This window comes from Diadema antillarum, unplaced genomic scaffold (assembly GCF_040938485.1).
Source record: "Diadema antillarum isolate AM-2024a unplaced genomic scaffold, OU_Dant_1.0 scf00000038, whole genome shotgun sequence".
In the NCBI taxonomy this organism is placed as follows: Eukaryota; Metazoa; Echinodermata; class Echinoidea; order Diadematoida; family Diadematidae; genus Diadema; species Diadema antillarum.
The window spans coordinates 3,142,172-3,162,837 of NW_027270927.1; the positions used below are offsets into that span (position 1 = coordinate 3,142,172).

The window sequence follows — 20,666 nt, forward strand, 5'->3', positions numbered from 1 at the left end:
CCCACTAATATCTAATATCTTCATGTTGATAGCCAGTGAATTTATATATCATTACTTTCTCATTCCCCCATTTCCGCGAAATTTTCGCCATAACCTACGTCTCTTCAACCTCATCTTCATCTTCTTCTCAGTTTCCTCATTGTCTCCTCATTACCCGCTGCTTTTGCGTCTTGTCTTTTTCCAAACTTTTCCTCTTCAGACCGTGTACAAAGGGTAGGTTTCATTTCAGTTTTACTCATTAGCAATATGGTATGATACAAGAGAAGGCAAGGAGTGCGAGCGGGTGTATGCATGTGTATATATGATTATATGGAGAAGCTCGCGTGTGCTTGTGTATGCTTGTGTGTACAAGTGGTGTGTGTGTGTGTGTGTGTGTGTGTGTGTGTGTGTGTGTGTGCATGTGTATTCGTAAATGCAAGTTGGTGAGTTTTTTTATAATTGGAACAAAGTATTTATATTTGTTACATTAATTTCTAATTATTGTGAAACTCATGTAAACTCATGTACAATTTAACCTCTCGTTTGCCATGCATGATTTGAATACAGAGCATTATATTAATTTATCTATCTATCTATATCTTCATCTTCCTTTTGTCTTCTCCTCCTTCTCTACCTCCTCTTCCTCCTCCTCATCCTCCCATCATCATCATTATCATCATCATCATCATCATCATTCATCATCACCATCGGTTTATTCATATCTCAGCAACATCTGAGAGATTAGTGCAACATACCAATCTTCTCGTACGGTTCTTCATCTTCCACGTCATCTTCTTCTTGAAAGTCGAAACCGTCCACCATATCATCGTCCCCGTCGATGCTGAACTCGACGAGATATCGGATGCACTGCTGCCCGGTGGAATACACAACGTACTCGTCCTCCTGCAAAGGACGAAAAAAAAAAATCCGTAAACATGGTAAAAGCGATATTTTCCCGTTTGTAGTGCACTTGCAAATATGCAGTACAGACAACTCTGAGACAGTATGGGTAATGGAAGTCATATGTCATACTACGTTGTTGTATTGTTCCTTTGGTATGACTTTAATGTTGCCTGCTTTGAAATTTGGGTAACATAATATCTGCCCCTGTATGATAGCAGTGGGTTCAAATTCAAGTATAGATATATCAATGTATTATTCGGGATCGTAGCATAGAAAATGGCGTACACATAAATACTTCACTACTTGGTACTTTGCATGCACAGTATACTCATTTATTATGTACTGATGTAGGCTCTACAATGTATGCATGATATATTATGCACGTATGTGTGTGCGTATGTATACATGCATTTCGATCAATTCATGTTCGTCACCACATTGTAAATGACTTTCCGATAAATAGCATTAGAACGTGCGGAATCATTCTAAAATTATTTTTACTGTGAATTCTGAAGGTCTATCCACTGACGCCCGCACTCCATGCGTGCTGCTGTATCCCTCCGGAGCTTCTTTCAATGTCATGTCCACTTCATAGCAGTCTTTGACGGATCCTAGCGCCACTTTGTTGACGAACATCATCCGAGTTCTCGAGAAGTAGCCATTTTTGCAGTACTGGATGCAAGTGCTACACGGAATTCAATCACAAATGTCGGTGGACATCAGATAATAAGGTATATTCAGCGGTGACACAACAGTGGCTCCTGCGACAATTGCTCCGGTCTTATTTTCTCCAAGGACTTAGGGTTAGGGTTAGAGTTGAGATAGATTTGTAGGTTTAGTTTGATGGGAGGATTAGGGTTAGGGTTATGTTGGTGGGTAGAATTCATCATTAGCAGCCTGGTTAGCAAAGCGTGTAGAAATTTCACTGGAGTATAAGTCTCGCAGGAGCAAAGTAATGTCATGGAACCATTATTCAGCTGTTTTTGTTGTTTTGTTTTGTTTCAGTGGCCCTAAAGTCTGCCGCACACTATTCGACTCACGACTAGACAGACTTTGGATCTGAAATAAAGAAGGGTGGTTAGTCTGAGGATATTGTGACTTATTTCGGATTCAAAGTCTGTCAGTCTTATAGTCCTGAGTCGTATAGTGTGTGACGAGCTTAACTTTAACGAGCATGTCGCACCGTTGCAAAGCGCTAGTAAAGGATATTTACCCTGACGGTCACATTATATTGTAGTGTGAATGACATCATGACATTTAAGATAATTTGAGTATTCAAAGTGAAAAAAGGAAAAGAGAAGTCAATTTCACTTCATTCGTTTGTTACTGAATTAAAAATGGTGGTCAAGACGCAGACAGATTACATGACATTGCTAAATGAATCATTGTGTCATTTATGAAGGGATCAGTAATGCGAGTTGATAACTATCTTGATTTCCAACACTACACAGTCTATCACTGATTGATATTCCGGACAATAGATTTCAGCAGCAGAAGTTCATAATGGATGGTATTGTTGAACTGTATTGAACATAGAACATTCTTCATGAACATCTGCTACAATCTGATTTGATAACTATCTTTTCAACGATGCGCTATCACTAATCAACATTCAAGACAGTTGATTTCAGCAGATTATCATAACGAATGAAATTTTTATACTGTGTTGAATATAAAACATTCTTGACGAAGAAGTGTTGATTCCCCGAGCTCCATTTAAATGCCTCCCCGTCATCGAGTTGCGGTAAGTTTTGGGTTAAATGACAGGTGTGAAATGGGCAAAGGACGAAGAGAGAAATGAGGGGAAAGGCTCCCACCTGGTCCTGTCTCCAAAGTAAAGACCAGCGCCGAGTAGTCCTTCGTCTCGCCTCGATCCGTCGAACATTTCCACAACCATTTTCGGCATAAGCAAGCCCCTGCGGTGGAACAAACATAACCACGGACATCAACACACTGATAGACGCACACACAGACACACATAGAGAGAGAGACACACACACATACTTATTTCTTTATATCTTTAGAAGAGTAACCAATAAATTGGGGTTCAAGTCATATGAGATTAGATCGGATCAGATCTACGATGCCATGTTTGTTTGTTTATAATTAACGCAATATTAGAGAGACCAGTGAATTGATATCGATAATTAGGTTTTTACAGAAGAATGTTGGTACATAAGCATTCACAATGAACATGATGATAATTTGCGATGATGATATTCACCACTTTCATCACCACCATCATTACCATCATAAAATAACAGCCATTACCACGGCAAAAGAGGAAGAAAAAAAGTATATGAGAATTCAATTACTTTCAATTCAACCTAAGCGCCTTTCTTTGTCATAAATTTCTCCGAAGTAATGTAGAGTGAAAAAAAAATGGTATGGGGTAAAACAAACAACAGTTGCTTTCTTTATCAACAATTATCGTATTTCTAACACCGTCAAAATAATTATCTAGATTTTCACATATTGTTGGACCAACATATTTGGGATAGATAAACCAGCGTCATCATAGTGACTTCAAATACAAGTACCACTATTTCTAGAAAACGTAATATGAAACTTGCCTTGTGATACCCTTGATAAAAATCAAGATATCGTGTTTGGTGGACGTTACTCTCTGTAGCCAATATCAAAACTGAAATGTCTTCCCTTATTCAGATGTAAGCCATGTATATATATATATATATATATATATATATATATATATTTATATCTGTCACATATTTTTTTGAAAAGCTCGACCTTGATAGGATGCCAAGGATGCTGGCTGGCTTGGAGGCGTGGAAGAGCAGCCTGTCGTTGCCTATCCCACGGTCGAATCCCTCCTCTTCGGGCGGCCTACTCACCGCGTAGATGCGAAGTGTGTTGATGGTCGTTGCCCTATAAAACGAAGGAAGGATATTAAAAAAAAAGGACGGATGACTAGTTTTGAACGAATGGAGTAAAAATGGACTAAAAATAAAAACCCTCAGAATGGCACAATGAATGTTGACAAAGAAGATGGGTATAGTTCATACGTCGGTCGGAAGTAAGTCGAACTTGATATATTCGGTGAAAGTTAAGGAGAGCATGGTATGGGATGGTATGGAATGGTTTATCAAATGAGGTTCTCTCAGCCAAAAAGCTGAATTGCAACATTTGTTCACACAATACATAGTTGATTAAAAAAGAAAGTATTTACAATTTTCGCAATTTCGCAGAGAACGCAATTAACGGCAAGGAATTCTGTACCGGAATCTATTTCTGGCGATAACGAATAGTGCGTTCTTCTGGAGTATTGGGTTTAGGAAGACAGCTCTACTCCGTGTCCTGATTGCACACTAGCATTATAGTTACGTAACATCCGGATACTGAGGCCATTGTTTGAAGCCTTAACCACTTTCAATTTCATTTGGCACGACAGAATCTTCAACAAATAAAAACATACAAAGTGCATAGGAAGTCCGTCTGTCACTGATATATTGTACGTCTATTTGCTAAATTAAAAAAAATGTTGAATTGTCATTTGGCTCCAATATAGGCCTAACAGCTTTACACTTGTATTTGCACCTGTTTGACTTATAACTGGCAAAATTTCTTGAACAAAACGTAATGAAAATGTGTTACACCAGGTCTCGTGTCATTATTTGTATACCCAAACATTTCATTGTATCCTCAATTTGTTGGAGATGAAATAAAACAACTTGAAACTTGAAGTTGAGGGTACATTGTTGGCGGAAGCATACTACTGGGGAGTTTACCGAGGAACTGTGGAGAGCACAAGATCTCTAATCTTCTCGTGCTCCGGATGGCCCGGTTCCAGGAACCGGATGTAGCATCTCAGCGCCTTGTACTTGGCCTGCGTCGTCGGCTGCTGCCGCCAGCCAGTTTCCTCGCTGATGTACACGATATCCCGGATCATCTAAAACCGCATCCGTACATCGAAATTCACATGGGTAATTCGTCATTTTGTTTCCCTCTTGTGAAACAACAGTATAATACGGATCATGAGACTGTTCTGAAACTGCCGTGCACACTGCCAAGATAATGCTTCACTAACTAATCATACGTGGTTATGTTCATAAAGATATCTCCACTAATTTTTGATTAAGTTTTGGTAGATATACGGGTATTTACATTGCACGTACGTACTTGGAGTTGAATACTCAGTCACATAAATTTTGCAGCATTGCCGGAAACGTATGTCAGCTTTTATTGATAACGTATCAAATATGACTTTCGGAGAAGGTGTGAAGGATGCATTTGCTGGCTTGTCGACCAAAAACCTAATTTCGTTTTTTTTTTTTTTTTTTTTTTTTTTTAAAGATGTAAGAAGATGACATCATTGGGTAAACTAAAACTTTCCTTTGAGGTTGCGCCCTAATCAACATGCGGTGAAAACATTTTCATGCGAACTTGAGAATTCCATGACATCGGTATTTCATATCCGATGTTGAGGACACTTCTAGCAATCTTCTCCTCTGGCATTAAACTATTTATCAGTAATCAATCTAAGCCTTCTGATATATATATATATATATATATATATATATATATATATATATATATATTTATTGCTTAACAATATGTATTACCCCAATGGTAAGAGAAATAAACTTATGAAAATAAGTGTGCTGGAACTGTTCGCTAAGTCTCGAGTGTATTCAAGACGGATGCAGTTTCAGTATTAAATCAAAACATGACACTAAGATGTGCATTTTGTGTGCGCATATATTTCTCTTGTGTATATGAATAGGTGTGGATTGTTGTAAAAAACAAATTACAATTACAAAACAAATTACAATTTGCTGCGTCTCCTTTCAGAGCATTATAAGATGAAAAGAAAACTTGCCAATACTTTCCCCCAATGCTTTCCCACTAACCTGACAGAGATCCAGTTTGAGCGCCACGTTGCTCTTGCGCAGTAGCGAACTGCGCATTTCCTCCTTGTGCGGTATTAAGTCGTAGAATTCCTTTTCCAGCTCTTCCAGTTCCTCCTCCTCCTCCTCTTCGCGGTCTGCATCCGAGGATTCTTCTCTCCCTTGTAGGTCCTCGTCGTCCTCGTCGTCCCCTTCTTTTCTCTCATCGTATCGACGTCGTCGCTGCAGAAGGTGCCAAAGCCGATGAAGGATGGCTTCGGCCTTGGCAACCTAGGAAGAAGGGTTGCCAATTTTGTGGAGTAGCGCGAAATTATAGCAGTGAAGAGGATTATCTGCATCCACACGAGGAGTGATTATAGGATGTGTTTATTGTAATGAGAACAAACCTGTTCTCTTTTGAGGCTGATCGACATCATACACTGACAACGATGGTCGACCCGGAAAATTTCCACTTTTTAGAACTGTTCCTTCTATTAGCTACCTTTTCATTTATTTTATTTATTCATTTATTTATTTATCTACTTATTTATCTACTTATTTAATTATTTATTCATTCAATTATTTACATTTTGAAAGGAGGATTTCGAGTAAGACTTTTCCTTGGGTGTCTGTGTCCGCATAAATGACATCATTATAACGGGGCCGCGGAACATTCTTTTTTTTTCAATTAGGCTGGGGGGGGGGGGGTAGTGCCCCCCCCCCCCCCCCCGGGACCCCCTCGAGAGTCCTTGGTTTGTTATTTTGCTCAATTTTTGTCGGTTTCATCTTATCTTTTGAGCCATTATGTGCATGGGTGCCACCAATGTCATTTACCTGACCCGGAAGTATGGTCTCAACCCTGACCGAGAGATTTTCACGGAGAGTTCCCATGGCCTCTTTCCAGACGTTGTCCACGAGTTGGGCCACCTCGTCCGATAGCGACTCTGAAGGCGAGTAAGTTTCCCGGTACAACAAGGTCTATATGGGTATATAAAGTGAAAATTATGATGCCATTAGTTTTCCTTCAACCTATATTATATACTATATACTATTAAAAGTGTATCCGTTGAGGATATCCAGACCCAACACAGGGACGAAAGGAAGTTTAGTGAATAGGGAAAAAATAGTTTGTTGCACTAAATGAAGGGTATGTCTGTATTCTCGTTATATCGCAAAATGGATTACAAAAGATCACGCATAAATGAAAAAAAAAAAAGTCGGTCAGGATTCAGCAGCATGACAACAAAAACAGCTACGAATCTAAATGGAAACATCTGGCGCATAAGCCCATTTCATTATCAACCAGTGTCCAGGGTTCTGCGTTGTAATGGGCTGGTCTAGGCAGACATTAAAAACTGAGAATGATTTCCCCTGACGAGCTAGCATAAGTAACAAGTTTTGCAATTAACATTTATTATATTTACTGAATATATTCATGTTAACAATTGGAATTGTATTTGCATGTATTAACACAGGCAATCTTATTGACTGAATAGTAACTTTCGAGTCTCTATACTGGAGTCTCTACTCATTGCTGGATTGATAATAACTCACGTGTCTTTGCAGGTCGTATAATTATACCATAACAATACACGTATCATTCTTATCATAATGTGGTTAATGGCTACAGTATAAATGTATAATTATATAATATCCCACGTATATGATGATTATGTGTATGTGTGTCTGCGTGTGATGTGTATTCGCTTCCATATCTTTGCTAATCGCACACATTAACAAGAGACTTTTCCGAAGTGTCATTTGGGTGAAGTTCAAAGTACATGTGCACGCTCTCCATGAACAAAGTAATCTTAGGCCGACTGAAAAGAAACCAAACGAAACAAAACGAAGCAAAACAAAATAGAGTCAAACGAAACAAATAAAATGAAGGAAAGTTTCTTTAAATCTGTTTTGAATTGAAAAAAAAAGTGTAGTGCAACTATACACATTGACTTGTATTGATTCACAAAACCTGGATTGTTGCTCATTTTTCCAAAAGAATATCTAAATACGTGTCATATAATTTCCTATAACATTTCTACTATTTCCCTTTAGAGTGCTTGGTACGCCCACAAATAAAAAACAACAACCAACCAAACACACACACACACACACACACACACACACACACATCTTTCAGACCAACATTCCGCCAGTGATATCATTACATGGGTGTCAATCACTGCTGAAGTACTTACATGATTATCGAAAGACATTTGAATGCACCTTCCCCTATAAACCGCCCATAACTTGCATGTTTCCCTGCATTGGCTTCTGTTAATCACATTAGTAACATGGAAACATTCTAGTTATGCACAGTCTATGGGAAGGTGAATTCTACTGTCTTTTGTTAATCATGCAGTGATTGACAGATGACGTCACTCCTATAGAAGAATCTTGGTAGGGAATTAGGGTTTTCGAAAGTTTATCTCCGGTAATCTGAAGAAAAACAGTAGACAAATTATTTCTAAATATATGGCACGTAAGATATCTATTGGCCACGTAGGTGATGTTGAGGGTATCATTAATCAACGCAAATCACCACCCATTTGCATTACATAGTTCCTTTAAGAAGGTCTTTTTTGTTGTTTTCAGTTTCGTTCGTTTTTGTGTATGTGATGAAGTTATGCCCCACGTTCTCTTACACTTCAATTTTTTTCTCTCTAAATGTCCTCTTTTGAAATGCTTTCAAAAAAAAAAATTCATGTCCATTTCACCAAGTTGTTGGATAATATAGTGCAGTAATAACCTCGCCGAAGTGAATCTAAAGGGGGAAGGTGTTGGAGTTAGTAAATCATCAACCAAAGACATTATTATAATGAAAGTTCCTATTTGCGTTCAAACCAACGTGAGATACTAATAATTACAGGACGTCATCACTTCACTTTGATTGTGCACATGGGCGATTACGACCAACATCCCTGTTTAGTGAGAACCTGTGAAGCTTAAAAATCCAGTAACTTTCCTTTTAAATGAATCCGATTAATTGCTTGTAATCCACGCGTTAGATTTTATACCATTTTAATCAAAGTTATACAGAATGACATTGCAGTTTTAGGAGCGGCATTTGAGGATGTACATAATTATCATTCAAGTCGCATATCATTTTCAAAGCTTTCAGTGGTTACACTTAGACTTTACTTTTATTTGTTCGTTTTCTTTATCTTTTATTTTTTTTGGAGGGAGCAGATTCCTGAACAAGAAGACAATCGCAGAAGGAAAAACAAATTGAGGAAACACAGAAAGAGGTTTTTTATGTTTCCTTTTTTTAAACTGTGCGAGGAATAGTCACTTTTCAATACGTTATTTTGGTCTCATGGTACTTTCCTTGCAGTCCTTGACAGTAATGGTCTCGAATAGCTCCACTTTAATAGTAAAAATCACTGTCAGAATTGAATCAGAAGTGCATGCTTTGTTTACATTCAACAAAATACAAAAATAAATGAAACTAATGTAGCAACAAACGTCTGGAATTTCGTAAATGGCAGGATTGTTTCCCAATTAATGTGCACGTTTAATTTATAAAGCGCATAAGACCATACCACACACCATTATCTCCTTCATGGGCAGGTAGGTCCTTATTTTGCTTGGATTGAGAAGTGCTTCGAAATATTAACGATATAGGAATGACCTATACTGTACTATCTGATTATTGTAGCTGATTATTCGTCAGAAGTTGATTTAAATCATAATTTATATCACGTTTAGTTGCGGGTTCGCTCATCAACCCTGGTCACAAGGGCTCATTGAATAATAAAGTACAAATAACCCCTACGAACTTATTTTTGATGAGTTAATCACTAAAGATGACCTCTGTCTTATGACACGTGTTTTCCTTGAACTTAAAACCATGATGAAAACGAGGCGTTTTCTTCCTCGTCTTTTGAGGATTAAATACTATATTCTGAGCAACTGATGGCCTGTGGTGGGCAAATTGATTAGCAAGGACATGGTACACGCATTATTAGTGTGATTATAAAGAGTAGTTCTTAAAATTATCATTAACATGATCATAATCGATATCATCATTATTGTTATATTGTATCATTGCAATCAGCTTCGTTGTCGACTATTATCATCAACATACTTTTGTATAATGGTTGATATCGTTTTCAATTATGACTATTACAGCTGGTTGTCTCTGTTGTTGTTTTCGTTGGCTTGCTGCCATTATTGTTTTTGTTTTTGTAGTTGTTGATGTTTATGTTGTTGTTGTTGTTGTTATCATTGCGATTTCTGTTACGCGCCCCACCTTTCTAAGAGCCTCGGATCCGATCCATCTCGAACTGATCTCACCCGATATGGGCTGCATCGGAACGTCTGCGTCCGTGGCCCGCCTCTTATAGATGTCCTCGTAGATGCGGAGGGCTTCCTCGGCCGTGGCCGCATAGTGGCACTCGCGCTCCCCGCTCTCCTCGTTCTGCCAGTGAACATGTACACACAGAAATAAACAAATAAACAAGATTATTACCTATACGAGGGAGTTTTGCGAGGCAATTCCTGTTGTTATTTTGCAGGGTTAAAGGTCAGGAGTTGTTATTTTGCAGGGTTAAAGGTCAGCAGTCAATATGCTTTTCACCACGTCGCTGCGTAGCAATAACAGTATGAGCAAACAGTGCAATCTTCCGGTTTGGGGAGGTGGGAAGGGAAAGAGTGGAATCTCTCTCCCCACCTGCCTGAAAAGCTCTAAACGTAAACATTCCGATCGACCACGAAAAGAAAACATTCCAGGACGTCCAGGGTGTCAGTTACACGCACGCACCGCAGAAGAACGGTGATAAATCAACTCATACAAGGTCGACCACTTACAGCAGCACTAGGCAATGACTAGTCCATTTGTGATCAGTAATTGCACAATGACCATCAGTTTTACAACTCTCAAACTTTAGACAGAGAAGTAAAAATAGAAGTGTAAGAACGTTCAGAAGTTTGAAGTTTGCCTGTTACAACTACATGTATCTTTGAAGTTGGAGTTGAATGATATACACTGATGAACAATTTTGCAATTATTCAACATGTTGATGGTCTACAGGTAGTCAAATGTGGCTTGATCTGTATCATATATAGTGTATAGCCGTATTTACATATTTTCTTAATTTACCTAGGAGGATAGGTAATAATTATGATATTGACTGGCCTTTCTTTCGGGAGGTACCAGATAAATATTGCCCGCACTGAAAACATATTGCCCTCATCTTCGACTCGGCAATATGCTTTCAGTTTAGGCAATATTTTCTGGTACCTCCCTCAGGGCCAGTCAATATTATATAAGTGTTTCCAAGGTGACGGGAGATTATTTGACTTTAATAAGGGGAATCGCGCTGACCGGCGAATGTTGGTTTTTCGCCACTCGATCACTCACCCCACCCCCATTATTTGTTACCCAACTCATGTTTGACGGCCCTGTTACTACCACGAGGGCGATATTAGAGGGATTTGGGGGGGGGGGGGCCACGATAGGGCTAGGCTCATGTCTACAGACGTGCCAACTATATAAGGATAGTGATTCATAACTTCCCCTTTATTTGTAAAAGGATAGTTCATCATACAAATGCGTTGCCTTTCATATAAACACGCACAGCACACGCACACACACACACACACAAACACACACACACACACACACGCACACACACACACACACACACAAGCCAATTAAAGCTTGAGTTCGGGATGTAGATATAATAAAAGTTTAATCTAAAGTATAAGAGCGATACACAGCCTGTGTAAACATTCTTCAGTCAAAGTGCAATGTTGCTGCACTGCAGTAACAAGGACCTTTATAACCTGCTGCGTTAAATGTGAACAAAACACGCAAGAAAACCCTAAATATCTTCTTGCAGGGTATCAACATTGATTCTTCAAAACAAGATATTTATTTCCCCATTCTCGTAATCAATGTAGAAGAACGCTCGGTGGCGAAAAGACAGGACGTATTTTTACAATCAACAAAGTAATTGAACAGCGAAGGTGGCATAAATGCGGTATAATTGCCGATAAATGACATTTCTTCTTTTACATTAGCAAGTAGCCTTATCACAGTTTATTGCTTGTAATCAGTGCTCAAGATTGGCAATATTCCCAAACACGAAACATTAAACAAGTCACTACCGATATGATCTTCATCAAGAAGTTTGCGTAATTTTATGAGTACACCGCGCACTTTAAATGAGTCATGTCCGGTTCAACTTCCAACGAACAGAGAAAGCAATTACTATATACCGTAGCATTTGCAGTCGATGTCAGATGAGTAACGACTTTAAAGGGGAAGTCACTGACTGTAGAAATGACGTCAGCACTTCCGTCACAATCATCTCCCGACGGTTGGGGGGCAACAGAGGAAGACGAGCTCGTGGTTGATGCTGAAGAAACATTTCTCTGAATCTCGACGGTAAACAGGCGAGTGTTCCCCGGAGCTGACGAGTGTGTTTCCTTTGAGAAGGAAAATGTCAGAGAGTGCATGTATTATTGACTTCATTATAGGAAACTTGTACCGGGTGCACCATTGTCTATAGTTTCAATTTTTAGTGGGTTATGTGTAAACAAAACAGGGTACATATTGTATTAGCATTCTGTCTGTATTTATCAGATCAAATAATGTGAGGAAAAGACTGTGGCATATATCTCATCATCGACATAATCTTCGTGTACGTCATTCAAACGCTTATATTATCAATATCATTATACAAAATTCTCTAAAATTTTGACTTCTACAAAATATTGAAAGCACACAGGTGTAGCTGACACTGATTTTCTTATTGAGCTAACTCCTCTAAGTATGTTTCAGAGTATCAGTTATGCATTACATGAATTGTTTGGTTAGCTGACATGTCATCATAACTAATTTCTGTTCTCGATGTATAAAAAACGGTGAGACCCGCTTTTTTAATAAGTGTCGGGATGTGTCACAAATCCCTCATAGTGGGTTGATTATTGATTATCTCTAAAAGTTATAAAAAGAACTCTTAAAGGTGATATCATGCAGAGAAATCGAGAGGTATGGCGAACCCGACACTTCACAGGAGCATTTGACCAATTGGAAGATTTGTGTGATGAACGTGAGCGTGATTGTCCCACAAAAATGACAGTTAGAATGTGATCATTGTAAAGGAAACTTTTTCAAAAAACGCGCCCTGTAAAGGATATGCACTGACAAATTAACAACAAACTAACAAACGAGCACCAAACTAATGACGATAAAAGAAAAACAATGAAACCCTCTTTTTTTTTAAAGAAGAGAGAATTTTTACCTGAAATATAGATGCTTTAACAAGCTCTTCTTGAACGGGAACCACAGCCGGGCCGAAACTGGAAAGCGAAATCAAGGATAAAAGTATATACATATAGGAAATATTTCCTTCTGCATTTGCAGGGGCAAAACATATAGACCTTTTTAGCTAATGGTCTGGCGTTATATACCTTTTATGCCTTTGTTATTTACGTTAGTATTGCAGGAAGTATGAAGTTTCGTCTTTTTTTCCTGGAAAGCTCGTTGTTTGGGCATAAGCGTACTGCCAAATGATTCAAAGTAAAGTTTAAAAACATAATTGCGATTGTTCTATTTTGTTTAGATGAGTGATAATCATTTCATATCTGTAAACATTCTTCGCATTCGAAACTTATTATCAATACGTTGTACTCGAGGGATTCAAATTAAACAATTCAAGCAAGATGAATTCTTCACTGTCATCGTGCGAAACACAGGCTACTATTCATCTGGTCTGTTATGTCTTTGCAGTCAGATTGGTTACTTTCTGGTTGGATTTAAGTTGCTTTTCTGACCAGATATTGTAATAGGCATGCAACACGTATATACTTTGTTCAGCTTATAAAGTGTGAGGCAGACACGTTCAGATGTTGATTCGTGTAGCGTATGCATGCCCATTTTTTTTTTTTGTTGATGAGCCCAAAATGTGTATGTGTGTGTGTGTGGGGGGGGGGGGGGAGGGGGGAGAGAGCGCAACCCACAAGCCCCTCCCCCTTCCCCGTTCCACCGCCCCGTATACAATGTTATTGTCCTTGATTACGATTGTTGAACTGATTAAGTGTAATTATATGCATTCAAATGTCGCATTGCAATTGGTAATTTGTTTCAAATGAAATAAATGAAATGAGACGACTACAAAAATTATGATCTACAGTTTTGAGTAATTTCGAAATAATACGATCAGAGTATAATAGGCTACTGTCTGCAACACTCAATTTCATATATTTCTATATCACTGTTGAGGATCACGAGGGTGTGGAAATGGAATAAAGGAATCAGATTACTGTTAGTATACGGTATAGAATGGGTTACAGTACACTGCAACACGAGCCTATACCGGTTTCCGGGTCAGGCCAGCAGATTGTTGTATAGGCCTATAGTAATTATATACACTGTGTACTACGTCGCACTGCCCACTGTATTGCAAAGATATGCAGGCTTTTGTAATTTGTATACAACCAAGTTTGCGTTCCGCGCTGTTCAAGGGCGTAGTGGTTTCAGGGTTTTTTCCGTCCGAGGAACAAATTGGGCCTGCTTACTTCTTTGTGAGTGTATGTGTGTGTGCATGTCTGTGTCTGTGTCTGCGACTGGAAGGTCAATTTTTATTTTTAATATACTGATGTCATTCTTGGAGATGATCCTGGTATCCTGAGGTAGATTAAACGTTGTCTTTTGAATAATTGATGGTTGCTCTGAAATTTTCATTTGCATGTTTTTGTTTTTTCTTTCATACATTTATAAGTGTATTAATGATGAGGAGTTTCGCAAGAAACATGTATTGAATGAAATAAAAAACAAGAGACCCGCGGGTCTAGCGCTCACCTGAGTATCGCAAGTTCCCCTTTCATGCAGTCACTAATCTAAATTATTCACAGCTCTACCAAAATTTGACGAGGCATTCTCAAGTGGAAGATGAAAATGTACAATAAGGGCCCAATTTTTTCAAGATTCCTTAATTTGGGGGAATTGGGGCCCCCTGGGGCCCTCTGGGTGGGGCATGGTGCCCAGTTTGATAAATTGAGATCCTGACCACCTAGGGATGCTACCTGCCAAGTTTGACAAAAATCCATCATGAGGTTTTCAGGAAGAAGATGAAAATGTACAATTCAGGCCCCCATTTGGACCCTTCCAACCACCCCCCCCCCCCACCCCCAAGAGGGGCACCCCTGGATCTCCTATGAACAAACTTGAAACTACAGTCATTAATGTACTCACTCATAGTATTATCTCAGCTCTATAACTTCTGATTCTAGAGAAGATTTTTAAAGATTCCTTCATTTGGGGGGTTTGGGCCCCCTGGGGGCCCCCTGGGCGGGGCATGGTGCCCATTTTAACAAATTGAGATCCTAACCCCCTAGGGATGCTACCTGCCAAGTTCGGTGAAAATGGGTCATGGGGTTCTCAAGAAGAAGATAAGAATGTACAATTTAGGCCCCATTAGGACCCCTCCTCACCCCCCACCCCCCCCCCCCGGGTCCCAAGGGGGGCACCCCTGATTCTGCCATGAACAAACTTGAAGCTACAGTCATCAATGTGCTAACTCATAGTATTAACCTAGCTCTATCACTTCTGGTTCTAGAGAAGAAGATTTTTGCGGATTCCTTAATTTTGGGGGGTTTGGGCCCCCTGGGGGCCCCCTGGGTGGGTCATGGTGCCCATTTTAACAAATGGAGTTCCTAACCCCCTAGGGATGCTACCTGCCAAGTTTGGTGAAAATGGGTCATGGAGTTCTCAAGAAGAAGATGAAAATGTACAATTTAGGCCCCATTAGAACCCTTCCCCACCCCCCTCCCCTGGGTCCCAAGGGGGGCACCCCTGATTCTGCCATGAACAAACTTGAAACTACAGTCATCAATGTACTAACTCATAGTATTAACTTAGCTCTATCACTTCTGGTTCTAGAGAAGAAGATTTTTACAGATTCCTTAATTTTGGGGGGTTTGGGCCCCCCTGGGGGCCCCCTGGGTGGGGCATGGTGCCCATTTTAACAAATTGAGTTCCTAACCCCCTAGGGATGCTACCTGCCAAGTTTGATGAAAATCGGTCATGGGGTTTTCAAGAAGAAGATGAAAATGTAAAAAGTTTACGCACGACGCACGACGGACGACGGACGACGGACGACGGACGACGGACGACGGACGACGGACGACGGACGACGCACGACGCACGACGGACGCCGGACGAAGGGCGATCGCAATAGCTCACTTGAGCCTTTGGCTCAGGTGAGCTAAAAAAGGTTACTTAGAAACAAAGAAGTGTGTAGTAAATTACATGCTCGGCAATGAATGGACCAATCTGCGTGTAACTACATGCTTGAAAATAAATGATGCAGGTGTGTCCAGACTTACTCCAGTAGATTTTTCTTTACAGCGGCCATGATAAAGAGTTGCTCCTGGGTGTGCAGACAGTCCTAGACAACCATTATGACGTCAGTGACACAAGCAAACCAAGCAACAACAACAACAAAAAAATCCTGTCCAGGGAAAACAAGTACAAAGCAAACAAGAAGAGTGTAAACGCAAGAATTATTATCATTATTAAAAACACGACCAAACGTGGTGAGAAGTGCGGGTAGATAAAGTGACAGTTGCGGATCGGGGGGGGGGGGGGGGAACCGGGCTCCCCTTTATTTTATTTATTTGTTTTTACAAAGGTGTATACATGAAATCGCATGATGACCCATCTCTTTTTTTCTTTTTCTTTCTTGTCAACTGATGAAACCCGGAAGTGGCACCAGAAATACAAACCGTGCTCCCCCCACTTTACGGAATTCCGGGATCCGCCCCTGAGTGATCATACACGCCCTATTTTCAGATTTCATGTGTAGAGTGGAATTGTCTCGTGCTCAGGAAAAGGGACATTGTAGTTACCTTGCTAAAGGCTACAAAGTCGGTCGAACTCACGAAAGAACCGAAGTGCGAGATAACACTACGTTACTAGCACATACAAAAAATTCTTATCGCAAAATACATGTATTGCTGATATAATGCGTACACATTCAAAACACAAACGCACATTATCAGATCACACGTGCACATACACGTCTTCTGTGTTGTGTTATTAGTTGGAACAAGGCTCACTGCTCCCTCCCCACAAAAAAACCCACATAAACAAAAGCAAAAACAAAACAAAACAAAACAAAACCGTCTCCTTCTTTGTCAAGCACAGATACAAGACACTCCGACTTCAAACCTAACTCCTTCCCTCTGCCACTATTCATGGTGGTAATTACAATACCATGCAGCACTTTCAGTTAATAAAAATGTATACTCCAGTACTGTCCTATTCATATAATAATACGCTATGATTTCGCGTCACGGCATTGTATGATGTCAACATGAAGCATGGAACCTCATGCGATATTCTCTATATTCATGTGTCCACACACACCTGCGTGTTCCTGTTAACTGCGATCACTTTCACGGTATAGAGGAACTTTCATCATTGTTCGGATCGAGCACATACCATGCAAGTAACATAAATGAAAAGCGCATCGAAGAACGAAAGGAAATAACGTCATGTGCACTGGCGTAGCCAGGGGGGGGGGGGGGGGGGCGATGGGGGCGGTCGCCCCCCCTAAGATTTGGACCGGGGATTTGGGAGGCGGAAAAAAAATGCGTGTATACTGTATGCATGCACATGAAGCGGGTCTCCTTTGCAACCTTTCATCAAATAAGATATTTTTTTTTTGGAATATTTCACTCAAAGTGTGCACCAGATCGTTGAATTTCAATTCAAAATATGCAAAATCTCTCTTACTTGGGAGGGGGTATCCCCCTCCCAAACCCTCCCCCTCTGTGCCTCTTTCCCTAGCTAAGTACACTTTTTAGATTTACAAAAAATTATGAATAATTCTGAGTGCACAAGACTTATGACTTATATTCCGAAAACTCAAGGTTCCTTCATGTATAAGGGGAATTTCCCCTTTTAATCGACCCTTTCCTCCCTCAGCCCCCCCCATTTTTTTTTTGTGTGTGTGTGTGTGTGATTTCCCAAATGTTGATTCCATCAAATATGCGTATACGAGATATCTCAATTTCAACCTTAAAAAGGCAAAAGCTCCATCGGAAGGGAAGGGTGGAGATAACACTCGCCAACGCCTTCTCCCTGCTCGCCCCCCCCCCCCCCCCCCGCCATGCATAGAAGTAGACTGTGGCTATACCCAGATCGCTTTATTTCAATTATAAAAACGCAATAAGCTCCGCGAGCGGGAGGGGGAATCCCCCTTCCCCTAAGCTCTACCTCACTAGACTTTATACATACACACAGATGGTGCACATTTGGAATAAGAGCTAAATTCCGTGATTTTAACACTTCGATGAAAAAGTATTGCACCAAAACTTTGCACCAGATCGCTGAATTTCAGGTCTGAAAACGCAAAATCTCCTTCGTGTGGCAGGGGATATGCCCCTATCTACACCCTCGTGTGCATGCTTTTTCTGCTTGATTGCTGAACAGACAGCGTTCATGATATTCAGTGTAAGAATTAATACAAGAAGACTAGTGTATTCAAATTATACCATTTTATAGGCAAATTGTTCAATAATAATCTACACTAAAATATACTGCAACCTTAAACAAGTGGGACTGTTTCAACTCATTGAAACACGCAAAAACATGCATCAAATTGCACCATTTGCAACGTCAAAATGCAAAAAGTTCTCACCGTGGGAGGGGGGACACCCCCTCCCACACCCTCCCCTCCCCCCTCGCTCGCTCCACTCGCTCGGGTTCAGTCGCGTTCATGATATTCAGTGAAAAGAATTAATACAAGAAGTGCATTTAGATTTCACTATTTTAAAGGCAAATTGTTTCATAATAATCTACACTAAAATATACTGCTTCTTTAAACAAGTGGGACTGTTTCACGTCGATAAAACGAGCAAAAACATGCATCAAATTGCACCATTTGCAATATCAAAATGCAAAAAGTTCTTACCGTCGTGGGAGGGGGGACACCCCCCTCCCACACCCTCCCCTCCCCCTCGCTCGCTCCGCTCGCCCGGGTTCAGTCGCGTTCATGATATTCAGTGAAAAGAATTAATACAAGAAGTGTGTTTAAATTACACCATTTTATAGGCAAATTCTTCAATAATAATCTACACTAAAATATACTGCTATATACCTTATACAAGTGGGACTGTTTCACGTCGATAAAACGCGCAAAAACATGCATCAAATTGCACCATTTGCAACAACAAAATGCAAAAAGTTCTTACCGTGGGAGGGGGGACATCCCCCCTCCCACACCCTCCCCTACCCCACCGCTCGCTCTGCTCGCTCGGGTTCAGTCGCGTTCATGATATTCAGTGAAACGAATTAATACAAGAAGTGTATCTAAATTATACCATTTTATAGGCAAATTGTTCAATAATAATCTACACTAAAATAAACTGCTACCATAAACATGTGGGACTGTTTCACGTCGATAAAACGCGCAAAAAAATGCATCAAATTGCACCATTTACAACATCAAAATGCAAAAAGTTCTTACCGTGGGAGGGGGGACACCCCCCTCCCACACCCTCCCCTTCCCCGTCGCTCGCTCCGCTCGCCCGGGTTCAATCGCGTTCATGATATTCAGTGAAAAGAATTAATACAAGAAGTGTGTTTAAATTACACCATTTTATGGGCAAATTGTTTCATAATAATCTACACTAAAATATACTGCTACCTTAAACAAGTGGGACTGTTTCACGTCGATAAAACGCGCAAAAACATGCATCAAATTGCACCATTTACAACATCAAAATGCAAAAAGTTCTTACCGTGGGAGGGGGGACACCCCCCTCCCACACCCTCCCCTACCCCCTCGCTCGCTCCGCTCGCTAGGGTTCAGTTGCCTTCATGATATTCAATGAAAAGACTTAATACAAGAAGTGTATTTAAATTATACCATTTTATAGGCAAATTCTTCAATAATAATCTACACTAAAATATACTGCTATATGCCTTAAACAAGTGGGACTGTTTCACGTCGATAAAACGAGCAAAAACATGCATCAAATTGCACCATTTGCAACATCAAAATGCAAAAAAGTTCTTACCGTGGGAGGGGGGACACCCCCCTCCCACACCCTCCCCTACCCCCTCGCTCGCTCCGCTCGCCCGGGTTCAGTCGCGTTCATGATATTCAGTGAAAAGAATTAATACAAAAAGTGTATCTAAATTATACCATTTTATAGGCAAATTGTTCAATAATAATCTACATCAAAATAAACTGCTACCATAAACAAGTGGGACTGTTTCACGTCGATAAAACGCGCAAAAACATGCATCAAATTGCACCATTTACAACATCAAAATGCAAAAAGTTCTTACCGTGGGAGGGGGGAAACCCCCCTCCCACACCCTCCCCCCCCCCCCTCGCTCGCTACGCTCGCTCGGGCTCGGTCGCTTCGCTCCCTCGCAGACTAACCGCCCCCCCTAAGATGAAATCCTGGCTACGCCGTTGGTCATGTGTGCTTTTACTTTCTTTACGCAAGCACTTCCGTATAAAGGAGCCAAGTTATTGTAAAGTCATGATCACAATCGTATACCAAATTGATTCGACTGGATAGATTTGGATCAAATAGAAATGGATCAGTCAACCAATAAAGCTAACGGTGATCTCATTATCTCATTTTTTGAACAATCAAACGAGGGAATTGTCATTAGTGTCACAGACTTAGCAGTGAAAATCATGTAGTTATACAATTATTCTATCTTTATGTTATTACTTTCTACATCCATGTGGTCTAATCAAGGAGGTACCTCGCCTAGTGTAGCCTACCTTCCTGGTCTATAACACAAGCTTAATATTTTATAGGAACAGATAGAAAAATTAATATAGTAGCTTTCTCTCTGTTCCATAACATCCTATTTGCCTCCTTATGAGCTGTTCAAGACAGCCGGTTGAAAGATGATTTAAGTTGACATAATCACAATAGTATCTATCTCTTAGATCTCAA

General features: G+C 40.2%; 1 protein-coding gene across 1 annotated transcript in view; it reads right to left on the bottom strand.

The window, feature by feature from the left end:
• The window catches only part of LOC139709816 (protein mono-ADP-ribosyltransferase PARP4-like), a 44,569-nt gene that overhangs the window by 23,788 nt on the left and 115 nt on the right, over window positions 1-20,666 (bottom strand). The window contains exons 2-12 of the mRNA XM_071621780.1: window positions 16,065-16,189; window positions 12,980-13,037; window positions 11,952-12,161; window positions 9,982-10,149; window positions 6,564-6,707; window positions 5,754-6,020; window positions 4,632-4,792; window positions 3,634-3,771; window positions 2,700-2,798; window positions 1,384-1,567; window positions 735-882 (exon numbers count right to left, since the gene is read on the bottom strand). Of these exons, the coding sequence (XP_071477881.1) occupies window positions 735-882; window positions 1,384-1,567; window positions 2,700-2,798; window positions 3,634-3,771; window positions 4,632-4,792; window positions 5,754-6,020; window positions 6,564-6,707; window positions 9,982-10,149; window positions 11,952-12,161; window positions 12,980-13,037; window positions 16,065-16,093 (1,606 nt within the window). The 5' untranslated portion in view covers window positions 16,094-16,189. The remainder of the gene's footprint in view (window positions 1-734; window positions 883-1,383; window positions 1,568-2,699; window positions 2,799-3,633; window positions 3,772-4,631; window positions 4,793-5,753; window positions 6,021-6,563; window positions 6,708-9,981; window positions 10,150-11,951; window positions 12,162-12,979; window positions 13,038-16,064; window positions 16,190-20,666) is intronic.